This window comes from Perissodus microlepis, chromosome 4 (assembly GCF_051167445.1).
Source record: "Perissodus microlepis isolate ML-2025 ecotype Zambia chromosome 4, ASM5116744v1, whole genome shotgun sequence".
NCBI lineage: Eukaryota > Metazoa > Chordata > Actinopteri > Cichliformes > Cichlidae > Perissodus > Perissodus microlepis.
This window is the reverse complement of record NC_140464.1, coordinates 16,930,705-16,943,578: the sequence shown is the minus strand read 5'-3', so window position 1 is coordinate 16,943,578 and position 12,874 is coordinate 16,930,705. Positions and strand designations below refer to the sequence as shown.

The following is a 12,874-nucleotide window of genomic DNA, read 5'->3' as shown; positions in this document are numbered from 1 at the left end:
AATTCCTCCATCTAAAGCATAAGTACACAGCGCAGTAGTTGCACCTCCTTAATATCTGCTAACCCTCTACAGGGAAAATACCAAAGAGTCCATTAGCTGTGACAACATCCTCATTTAGGTTTGACAGTGTTTCTTGCAGATATTGGCAGATGTCGTGGGAAAGGCTTCAGAGGCGATCGCCTGTACTAATGAGAAGTGTATGAATTGAAAAACGTAGTAAAAGTTGAGCATGTAGACAGAACAGAAAGTGGCGTGTATGGAGGTGTGGCCTTGCTCCTGAAATTCAGATAAATTATCTGCAGTATGATAAGAGCGGGAACTCAGTTTCAGCTTCATTTATATACAATTTCACGTAATATGTTGAGATATTTATATATTAGAGCTATTTTGCAATATATTGTCTTATTTAATACTGCTAATTTAACTTGTTAGTTACTGTTCTTACTGTCTTGGAGCATATCTGGCCACAAAATTTCCTCTGAGATCAATCAAGTATTCTGATTCTCATTCTAATTTATACAGCATGTGTTGTAACTTTATTGCAGTTTATTGTTTGATAACAGCATTTTGGTTATTTTGTAAGTGATTTAAGTGTTAGCCACATGTTTAGTGAGAGCTGTTAATTATAGATTTAATTTTCTGCTAAAAGGGAGCATTTAACAGGTATTTTCATTAACTGCGTTTCCCAGAATCCTTTGTGGTAGACGAAAGTTACTCTGGGTTTAGCTAGCAAAGAAAGTTTCGGGAAGCCATTATATGTTGCTCTGATGTCGAGCAGTTTATTTGTTGTACATCCCCTTTTGAAGCCTTATATAAAGACTGTTGTTTCTGCAATTGATGTCTGATCCGTTTTTTTGGCTAAGTGGATTCACCACAATAGCATGACTTGGTTTCCAAAGTTGCATTTGAATGAGCCACAAGCCTGTCTTTCCATTCAGATAGATCACATTAACAAACTCTCCACACAGTAACGGATGCAGCAGTATTTACTTTCATTTACTGAATACAAAACCCATCAATAGTATGACAGTAAATGAACACAATAAAACCACAATGAAGTCAATACAGCAGCAAAACAACACCACATGACCAAGTCTGTAAAAACTCCTGTAAAACACGACACCACATATAAGGCTCAGATAAGGAAAACATTCAGTTCACAAATATTTAAGGGCAGCCTCGGTAGTCAAGAATCATGCTGTTTCATGAAGACATCATGGCTGCTGAGACATTACAGAAATGTCAAAGCAGCTTCATCACTTGATATGATATTCTTTTTGAGTCACATTTATATTTTTCATACAGTATATACAAGAATACACAATCACCTTACATCAGACTGTGAAAACCATAATACTCGACTGTTACAGTGGCCAACAAGAGTCCCAACTACATAATTCAGTTACCAAATAAATGAACAAAGCCAGAGATGTTTAAAGATAAAGCAGAAAACAAATGTTAAGTTTATGTGCACTGAGTCTCTAGATATCTTTTCACCAACACACCCTGAGCTTGGATGAAAACAAGGTGACACTTCTGGGATAAAACGATTTCAGGAATGTATGCTACACTCAGTCAGGCTAATTGGACTCCATACTGATTAATGAAAGGTGCAGACTGGCTGTTTTCTAAGGAGAAGTGAAGGATGAGGAGCCTGCAGGTGCTTTTGTTGGACTCTCACTGGGATTTACTACACCTTTACACTTGGCGGGCCTTGCTGTGGATGCCTAGCTGTACCTGTAAAGGCAGTCTGAGAGCTGTTGGCTTTGCTGGAACGCCGGCGAGTCGGCTGAGGGGCTGGGATCACCAGGACAGTCACTTCTTCTTCAGATGGCTGAGGGAACATTGCAGGATGTGCTGGGTAGGCATCCTCCACTAATACGCAGGTCAGGGGTGTTTAACAGCGGCTTAGCCCCGCTCTCATTCTGGTTGCGGACTGGAGTTCCAGGAGAAAAAGCTTGGAAGCTTGAAGAGTGAATCCCTGCGGCCTGGATCAGGTAGGGTCAAAGTCTCTGGAGCTGACTTCTTCCGGGGTCGCTCTTTGGGCACTGACAGGAAATCAGGGGCTTCGGTGGAGAGGGGAGTGGACGGGGCGCTGTTGGGTCCGCTGCGGGTGCTAGATGGCAGGGGGTTCTCTGAGATGGAAATGGTAGGGGGGAAAGTGCCAATCTTCAGGTTGGTGGCTTTCTGCGTGGCACGCTCGTACTCTCTTACTTCATCCATGGTCATGTCTGTTGGGTTGGAGCAGTGACATAATATTAATAATAATACCTACTGAGCTATCCATGTCCCCATATAAGAGAGACAAGGAATTTTATTAGATTTTAATGCAGTTTTTATGTGATATAAGCACAGTAATGTGCAATTCTAATAAAGACATAATTTATTAACAATAAAACATAGAAAACACATCAAATATTTAAACAGATGTGTTTCAGAACAGAGCTTAGTAGTAGTAGAAGTGGGGTGCTGAACTGGCCTGCCTGCGGTTCAGGCCTTTCACCTCTTAAAACCATTTGACCCATCATGAAATATGAAATGGAGCTAAGAAGACCCAGGACTGTTAAAAAGCTAGAAAATCAAGCAGCTCATATCCTTAAGTTCCCAGATGTTCATGGTTAAAAAAGAGAGGATGCTACACAGCAGTAAACGGGGCCGTGTCCCAACTGTTTTGAGACGTGTTGCTGCCATCAAATTCAAAATGAGCTAATGTTTTTCTTACTTTGGTACATTCGCTATGGTTTCTGTGTTCTCCCATATGGAAAAGATATATATAAATCTTATAAAGTTTGTATCTGTCTTGTGTGAAACTTGTATGAAAAGCATATAAGAGTGAAAACAGATATAAGATCCCTTGAAAAATTATATAATGAAACTTGTATGTTTTGGATACTTACTAAAACAATATATGAAAGTAATGAGAAAGTGGCCACTTTCATGAGTAAATCATGTAAGCCTTATATGATTTACTCATGAAAGTGGCCACTTTCATGAGTAATCACTTATAAGTTTTTACTATTTCTTTTCCATATGGGCTACAGTGAATAAAATATGAGTTTAAGATTTACAGCTTCTTTGTATTTTCAATGTACACAGCATCTCGAGCTTTTTGGAAAAGGGACTTTGCAGATTTATTTAATGTGGTGAGGCTGCAAATGTGGAAATATTGCACACAGGTTTCTCAAGGTCTTACAACTAACTGCTTCAAGGGAAATACGTGTCAGGAGAAAACTGTACTCTCAGTTTCCCGTTCTTAGCTGACAGTAGTCACACCTGTGGTCTTTTGCTGTTGTCCATCTGCTCTACAGTTTGACATGTTGCACAATCAGAGATGTTGTTCTTCATACCTTGATTATAATGAGAATTTGAGTTAATGTTCTCTTCCTATAAAAGCAGTCTGGGCATTCTCTTCTAACCTCTGACATCAACAAGATGAAAAATCAAAGTTTCTAAGTTTTTTTAAAATACACAAACCAGCCACACTTCTGTAGGAGGAGGCAGGATGTGGCATAACCAATTAGCAGAGGTGACACTACAGCTAACTGGAGTCACCCATCTAGTGTGTGGAACATTTTATATGTTATCATTCGTGGTTAATTGTCCTAACAGGCCATTCAGGAAGTCTTTTCTCTGTTTTTGGTGGTGGAGGTTCTAGCATTTACCCTATTTAGAATTATTAACAGGTATCTGTTCCTGTGCACGGTACCCATACACTGCATGCATACACCCTGCTAAAAAGACCTTGCTAACATTTAGTTGATAACTTAGCACACTATGCTCATGTCCAAATATGACAAATATATCCAAATATTTCCAACTCCAAAAACACCAGATGGAGATGGTCACAAAGCTAAAAGTTGATGAAATTAATAAACAAATTGATAATGTCATGCTAGCTATGTCCATCCTTTGCATACAGTCTATGATCTCCATCTTAAAATGGAAAAATGTATGTGAAGTGGGTGCAATCGTGAGATGAGTCAATGCCTGCACACGAAACTAACCCAAGTTTTCTAAAGACTGTCATCTTCTGCGCACTTACCAATCCACTCATCCACCCAGGCAAAGGCCTGCCTGTGTCCTAAAAGCAGCACATCTCGGATCACCTGAGGAAGATTACAAAAAATAAAAAGCGAGAAAAGGGAAGCAAAGGAGGCAAGATCACAGGAAAATGAATTCAGGCAGGGACAGAGGCAGGGAGGAAGTTCAAGGAGAGAAACTGCAAATCAGACGGCATTCGCTCTAAAGGATACAGAGAGTTTCACTTCATTTCTCACTTCAAAAATTTTCTGTTCACCCCTAGAGGATTATGATTTATGTGGGACACTCCTGGTGTTAGCCGGTGAGTAATGAACCTGCCTCCAATGTGTGTGTGTGTGTGTGTGTGTGTGTGTGTGTGTGTGCCTTGGGCAAGGATAGTGCAGGGACAGCTGACCCGAGGGACAGATGCTGTAGCAAAATGGATTTGGGAAATGAGAGATACAAAGTTTAAATTCTGCAGCCAAGAAAAAGGGAGGTGGTGCTGCAAGGCAAGCTGTGGGATGTGAACAGGGCAGATATTGTCGAAGGTGATAATGGAACTGCTGATCTAGCTCACGGCCGTGTATCACATGTTTTCAGAGCAAAAGATAGGACGCCTCTGGCTCAGACGATGATATAAGCAGGCTGAAACTCATCTACAACGTGTCTCTTGCCCCCAAAAATGGTTTGTCCTGACCTTGTGTACAAACTGCTCCACACGGGTTTGCAGGCCCCAGACTTCAAATTTGACAGTGACCAGTTTGTAGGAGCACATGATGGGGTCCTGGGTGTCGAGCCATCCTTCCTGCAGAAGCCCTCGGTTCGTCTTCTTTGACTTAAAATACCGAAGGTCCTACAAGGCCACAAGACACCAGGTTCAGAAAAACAACTCATTTTTCCCCAGGAGTTAAATAAACACAAACAATCTTATGTCGATAATCCTCATAAAATTTACATAAGACCATAAGGAAAATTTGTTGAACTGTTTTCAAACCAATACTTCAAATTAAAACTATACTTCCTGCCATCTAATCTCTCTCACACACATCAATTTCTTCCTCTCTGCCCCCAGGACAGGATCATCTGCTTTTATTTACGAGGCTAATGCAGGGTATAGCTGAGAAGCACAGTGGGAGTCTCAGAAACTTTACACGCATTAATCACTGCTCCCAGTGGACTAATTATGCTGTGATGCTCATTTGTCTTAGAGTCATGCATCTGAGTGTGACAGAGTGTCTCTATCCCTGCTGGGAAAGTACTTGTAGAGGAGGTGGAAGACGTCTGTTATATTCGTCTGCGTATAAAATGTTTCATCAAGTGTATTGAGAGACGGAAAGATGAGAAATGCTAATGACAGATTAATCGCTTTTAAGCACATTTTTTTTAATAAGCAAATATCTCTCCAAAAGATGTTTTACTTCACTTACTTTTCCTCCTGGTTTTGCTGAACAAGTTTCATTAACTGTAGATTGTATTTCAAGAACGTCTAAAAAGTGAAGCCAAAGTCAAAGTGCTTTAAATATGATTTCTTTCTGGTGACCAGCAGGGAGCAAATCCTCTGGCTGCAAGTAGTTTGGTTCTATATACTGCGTCATATATGCTGCATCCAGTCAAATCACCAGCAAGTGTGAGGATCTCTATAAAAACAGAAGTTTTTGGTAGTTTGCAGGTCTGGAGCATTGCCACAGTCTTGCCAGGAGTGGACGATGCAGCAAACTCACTCACGGCCAGACTGCGCCATGCTCATACAAACAGCAAAAAACTCAAAAGCATTTGTCACTTTATGGTCTCAAATGTTATTTTAATACCTTCTTTCATACATCATGAGGTTTATTTTGAAAATTATGTTCATATTTGGAGTAAAATAGATTATAAAACAGACGTGACTAAGTTGTGACTGTGAACAGCATCTCCAGGCTTTAATAACAGCAGAACACAAACACAAAATAGGTGACATCCATCTTTTCTATACGAGCTATGGCTTGAACTAATATCAGTGGGGCAGAGAGGCTTTTTGTTGATTAAGATTACATCAAATTCCATTAAAATCAAGCATCTGACACTCATGCATGTGTTGAGCTATATTGAGCCAAACGTGGTTTTACAGATCCTTCATTGTTTTTGTATTAATTGATTTCTCAGTGTGATGCATGCTGGTTTTATTTAGTTAAAATAAGTTTAGACACTACAATAACGTCTTTTTATCTTCAGCACTGGAAATTCTTTCTTGTCTTGTGGACGCTGGTTGCATGTGTTTGCATCATGAGCACCTGCTGTCAGACCTTTGACTTTTTATTCCTTTGTTTTTAACCCCGTCTCTTTTAAACTTGGACATTTGACACAGTTCATTTGTTTTTAAAAAATAATATTTACATTAGACATCTGACTTCTATGTTTAGCTCTGGACAGCATGTCTGCGCTATTCTTAGCTCTCAGTGGTTAAAAGCAGAGGAGCACAGAGATCGGTGGGAGGTGCGTGTGTGAAAGTGAGGGTGTCAATAATAAAACTGCAGCGCTGTCATGACCCCTCTTGGTTATTAATAGCTCAGCTTTTTATGACCATCACGTCCTGATAGATGAGCGAACGCATGCGCATACAAATGTCGAATCTCCACAGCTAATGCCCATCACCTCCCCCACACATAAACATGCGTTTCCCTTCCTTCCATTGCCCAGAGGAGGCAGATGGCCAGCTGGTGGTCAAACACGAGCTGGTGCTGGTGGAGAAAAGATAACACCCTATTCTGTTCTCTTCTCCTCACATCTCAGTTGTTGACTTCTCTCCTCCTCCCTCCTATTCACCCTTCTTTCCACTTCCTTCCGCAGTATCTGTGCCGTGGCTGCAAGTATTCATTAACTCCTCATCCTGAGGGCAGTGACGTCGCTCTCCTCACCTCCGACTCCTTGTAGTGGCGCTCTGGGATCTCATCGTAAGCGATGTCCAACAAACACACATCCATCTCCTCTTCTCTGGGCTCACTGCCAAAGATCTGAGGAACAGGGAACAGTTCAGTATGTGAGGACAGCTCAATCAGTGGCGTTGACAAATGCTGTGGGATGAAGTGCCATCACTTGGTGGATTTATAAAGGCAGCTTCACGCATCATGTAAATGCTGGGAGTCATTTTAGTCACACATCATATTGCTGTACAGGAAAGCAGTGGTTGAAAGGGTTTACGTTAGACAAAAAGATCATTTCCTGAGCACGTCCCGTCCTTCTAGCTTTACCCTCAAACAATAGGCCAAACAAACTGTGAGAAGGAATGTGAGTCACACCAAGTGGTCAATGATTTCCTCCTGTGTGACTCACGGGACGCAGCAAAGCAATGTTGACTAGTTATCGACTCCTTTCAGAGCAGTGAAAGTGCTCTTGAGTCATGGACATTAATTAAACTTCCTGCATTCTTTGAATCTTTTCCATGGGTATAGGGCCAGGAGCAAAGGGCAGGGAGTCAACTGCCAAGGTTATTACAAGAAATGAGGGAGGCTGGAATAAAGAGAGAATAGCGGTGACTGCACAAATGGTGGGACCGGTGGGGTGTTAACATGAGAGCGGAAAGACCCTTCTATTGAGTTTGCCTGCACCCACATTTGTTACAATCAGTTTCAAATGTGAGATTTTGACCATCTGTGAAACCATCGTGATGTTCCTGCAACTCTCATAATCCACCACTAGGTGGGGCCGCAGCCTTTTCCTTCTACTACATTGCGTATTCGAGTAATATTGATCAACAGTCAGACTTGCCTCCACTGCCAATACCAAGTGTTGCTCTGAAGGTGAGGTGGAGATCATTTGAAGTGCTTTTACCTGGTTTGAAATACTCAACACAACCAGCAGGACCTTGTCAGGTTGATTTAATAAAAGACAATTACAGTCAATCTATTTTATAGCTATAGTTCTGTGCAAAAGTTTTTAACCAGCTCTTATTTCTTTATATTTTACTTTAAAGGAGCCAGACTTTCTTGTAATTTTTAAAAGTGGTCTTAAACATTAGTTCTGCAGATTGTCTGAAGGTTTTTTAATGTTGGTCTTAAGACAACAGGCTGCTTTTTCACTTGCTTTCAGTCTAGTCCGTCTACGTGACCATTTTCAGTGGATCATTTGAACCATTGTTGTTTCTACACATAACAAACAACTTAGCAAAGAACCAATTTTAACTTTTCTCTTTAGGGACTTTCTTACTAGTCTGTCTTGAAAAACACATTTTTCTGTGAATTAATTGTATGAAAAATGCCAAAGACACTGAGGTTTGACAGGCATAAAATTGTATGTTTGCACCAACAAAGTGATTCCCAAAGAGCTGTAAACCAAAAACTTTGCTCGTTATAGAGATTCAGACTGTCCAGCTGTTGTTCAGATGTGTCTATCTGGCAAAGTATCTATGAGAAATTATCATAATGACAGATTAAAAAAGAGACATACTTTTCTACAACTGCACTGATTGTCCAAGATACAAATGAACGAAGACAAAAACATTCATGTTAACAGTCGCAATCACTGCCTGAAGAAATCAGAACAGCAGAATGACTGATAATCCTCCTGATGTCCTTGGCACACAATGATGCAATAACCCTCTGACAAAGAGAATTCATTAGTTTTGATTTTAGGGAAAAGACAAGAAGCAACAAGATGAGGCAACAAAGCAGACAGCAAAGAGCACAAAAGGGCAAAGGTACATGAAAAGAGAGAACCTAAATTCTATCCTCTTTCTTTCAGATGCAGCTTTGTTCCTACGATTCACTTCCAACGGCACGGCACTCGGAGCTTTACTCACATTATCATTGTTCCCTTTGTTATCCTCATATTTGGTCTCAATGTGGATGGAAAACTTGGGCAGGAAGGAGCACTGAAGGGAGGGAAAAGTGAGAAATAAACAACGTGTGAGTTTCTCTGTTAATAACTGCATTGGTTAATGTTGTTTGTTCCAGCCCTTTTCCAGAGATTTTTAACATTTTAAGCTTCATCAGTCTGCTAAAGTGACAACATCCTGTTGTTTAGGTCAATATGTGTGCATGTAGTCTTACAGTAACTTACTCTTTAGCTTCGCTGCATTTTAGCTGCTGTGCTGAAAGCACAAGATGCCGACACGCTCAGATGCCAGATCAGATTAATGGAGAGGACTGTGTGTCTGACGGGGGCTTATATCTTGAGTTTTATTACACAAAACCAACGCAGTAATGGTTATTCTCTCACTCCGGAGATTTAAAACCACATCACACTTTAGTGTTTTTGTCCATTTTTACTGTCTTTAACCAAATTAAAGCTCAACACAATCATTATACAGTGTAGAAGGATGAATACTGGATACATGAGCTGTAAATGCAAAAGCCAGTGTCTGTGTTTATGCATGCCATCAATAAGTGATGCTACACATGGTATATTCACAGTGATGTGGAACGAGAGGCCTTATTGTAATTACTCAGCACAATTCAGTGGCCTTGTGAGTCTTAAAGAGAAACAAGAAAACTGCGCAAGGTGTGTTTGTGTGAGCGTGTCTCTGTGTTTCTGATACTGATGATGGTGACAGAGGATAAATGTCTACACACGTAAAGCAGCTCTAACATGAATTAGTAGGTTAACAAGACTAATTTGAACCTACATCAGTAACAACTGACCTGCTGTTTCAAGTCAAACTGGTCAATATTAAAAAGGTGTTTGTCATTTACAGATGAACAATGAAGATATTTCTTTAAAACCTAATTTGGTGCTAGAAATAAATGTCCGAGACCATCACAGTGAGCAGTTTTTTCTTCAGTCACAGACGTGTGTAAAATCAAGCACCTCTCCATGCAGTCTGCCTTGTTGTTACAAGTGTGGTCCTGTAATAAGATGCCACCACTGCACCAAGTCAGCTGGTGAAATGTCTTCCATCTTAGATCGCAATCAGCTGTAAGTGATACAAAAACCATGGCAACTCAGCCACGAATGACTGCAGAGCTCCAAACCTCCTGTCGCATTAACATCAGCACCAAAACTGTGCACTGCTGGCTTCGTGGTATGGGTTTTAACATGGGAGAAGAGCTCTTGTAGGAGTAATGTGTTGTACTCTGCAGTCAGAGTAAGAGGTAACGATGTGACATGCATCCAAAAATCACAGTAGCTGCTGCCACAACGCTCATATTCTTAAGGCTGTTAACTCAAGAAAAGTTTCACAGTTTCACATGAGCTGGCGTGACCTCCCTGAAACATCCAGATGCTGCAGAGGCAGTTGCATAATCTCAGCGAGGCTAAAGAAACGGCCTGCTGCTGATTTTATATGTGGTTCACTGATGCATTCCTGCTGCTTCACACACAGAGAAGCCGTGCGCGTGCGTGCATATGTGCATGTGTGTGTCTGGGCGGGCATGTCTTAGGGCATGTCTTCTTAATGTCCTGGTGCAAATCATTAGTGTTTTTTGTTGGCAACAGTCAATTAAACATTCAAACAGCTGAGAGCTGTGGGGTTTCTGTTAATGTCTTTAATGAAAAGTTCCCCTGATTAGCTCATATTGACAAACAGGCTGGAGCAGCAGGGGTGCGGCTGTTGTTGAAGCAGGAATCTGGATGCGAATCTGAAGCTCTAACAAGTATGTTTGATACTCTCATGTGCTTGGAAGTATTGAATAAAACAATTCAATTCAGATATGCGTGTCTGGGCTCAATCTTAGGGACAGACTGAGGAGCTAATTTATCCAAAAGCAACTTGGATGATTTTTTTTTCAGGATTTGTCCTGAGCTTCTCCCTGTGGAGATATTCCATGTCTACCTAACTGGAAGCTAACTTCAGAACAGATCTCTGCACGCTGGAGGGATTACACTCCTTCCACAGGGATGCCTCGACATCTGTGTTACCCTTCACTGCTTTGTGCCATCAGCTGCCAGCAGCTAATGATGACTATTGCTGTCTCGCAGGTTCACTTTTAAAGTGACAGTTGAGACGATATTCATAATCTTAATTTCCATTTTTATCCCATTACTTGGGTGTAAATTAACCGTGATGGTTTTGTGTTATTCTCATTTTCCGAAATTATGCGCAGCAAAAAAATCCCCAACGTCAAAAAGAGAAAGAGAGGTGAAAAAAACAGATGGTAATAATAAAAGAGAATAAACTTTGTTTGGATTTAATCGAGGTATCAGATCACACTGGGGATCAGACGTGAAATTACATTTGTTTCAGATATGCATGATGGTTTTGTTAAAGACTTCACTTGCTGTGAGCACAATCTGATGAAAAAAAGGACAGAATAATAAGATGGGCACATTTCCCTTTCTCTTTTATTCTTGTTATTCATGGCAGTCATGATAACTAAAAACTAGATTTGTGTGACTGAAGAGGTTAAACTACTTAAACAAACATAATGCTTCAAACTGAACTGAGCCGTATGGTGTAGTGCCACTTGTTCTGGGTCCTGGGTCTTTAAATCTGAGGTTTTTTGGTTCTTAAGTTTAATGTTTGTTGTCATATTTGATTTTCATGTTCCTTTTTAGCTTCAGCTTTGGCTCTTTGTTCCTATTTTGAGTCATTTGTTGCGTTGATTTCATAGCAGACTTACTCTTCGTGTTGAGTTTAAGTGCATTATGGTGTTGTCGTTGTGCAAAGTTAGTCACTACACATTTTTATTTTGGTAATCTTTTCTCTTTCTGTCTTGTTTCTAATTTTACTTCCTCCTGTCTCATTATCCTTGATTAGTTTCACCTGTCTGTTCCCTGACCCCCCGATTAACTTTAGTGTATAATCAACTTTTAGAAATAATGCTGTCTCCCCCTCAGTCTGTGTCTCAGTGCCTATCCTTGCATGTTCCAAGCTTAAGCTGGATTCATTTCACTTTGTTTTCTTTGTACGCTATAAAGTAGTCCAAAAGTATTTACTCACGCATCCAAATTATTAAATTCAATCCCTTTCATCAGCACAGTTGCATAAAATTAAACACCTAGGCATGCAGACTGCCTCTACAAACATTTGTGAAAGAATGGGTCGCTCTCTGTGAGTTCCAGCATGGTACAGTGATAGGATGCCACCTGTACAATAAGTCCAGTCATGACATTTTCTCACTACTAAATATTCCACAGTCAACTGTTAGTGGTATTATAAGACAGTGAAAGTGATTAGGTAGCAACAGCAAATTAGCCTCGAAGTAGTAGCCCATGTGAAATCACAGAACGGGGTCAGCGGCTGCTGAGGCACGCAGTGCACAGAGGTTGCCAACTTTCTGCAGAGTCAATCACGACAGACCTACAAACTTCATGTGGCTTTTAGATTAGCTCAAGAACAGCGCACAGAGAGCTTTATGGAATGGGTTTCCATGGATGAGCAGCAGCATCCAAGCTTTACACCACCAAGTGCACTGCAAAGCGACGGATGCTGTGGCGTAAAGCCCATCGCCACTGGACTCTAGAGCAGTGGAGACGTGTTCTCTGTTTCTCTTGTTCCAGGAAGTAAAGCTGAGACAGGTCCAGGTCAGCACCCACATTTCTGATATTTTCTAATATTAAAGTGCATATTTGTGCCCATGTATTTTGAGAACTCACAGGCAGGACTTGGGTTAATATGGACATTGCTTCATGCTGTAAATGCCCTGATGATTGTTACAACCAATAAATATCAAATATCACAATAAAGTAAAGTATTACAACTGTCTTCTAGCAGTACATGCTGCTCAGCATGCACTGATGTCCTTGATACTGATAGTGTTGGGTGTTGTCAGAGATGTGCTGGACTCAGGGCTCAACAAACATAACCCGCTCCTCTTCTAGCACTCACCCTTAAACTCTACAACACGAGATCTTCCAGGCAGCTGGTCGATCAAAGTGGTTTTGTGTGTGTATGAGTGTGTGTGTCTGTGTGCAGGTACACCAAAACTACTCACCGTGTACT

General features: G+C 40.8%; 1 protein-coding gene across 1 annotated transcript in view; it reads right to left on the bottom strand.

Moving 5' to 3' along the window:
- Positions 1 to 968: 968 nt before the first annotated feature.
- The window catches only part of pitpnc1a (phosphatidylinositol transfer protein cytoplasmic 1a), a 51,632-nt gene continuing 39,726 nt past the window's right edge, over positions 969 to 12,874 (bottom strand). Inside the window, exons 4-9 of the mRNA XM_084926146.1 lie at positions 12,867 to 12,874; positions 8,795 to 8,866; positions 6,915 to 7,010; positions 4,718 to 4,873; positions 4,043 to 4,106; positions 969 to 2,231 (exon numbers count right to left, since the gene is read on the bottom strand). Of these exons, the coding sequence (XP_084782272.1) occupies positions 1,921 to 2,231; positions 4,043 to 4,106; positions 4,718 to 4,873; positions 6,915 to 7,010; positions 8,795 to 8,866; positions 12,867 to 12,874 (707 nt within the window). The 3' untranslated portion in view covers positions 969 to 1,920. The remainder of the gene's footprint in view (positions 2,232 to 4,042; positions 4,107 to 4,717; positions 4,874 to 6,914; positions 7,011 to 8,794; positions 8,867 to 12,866) is intronic.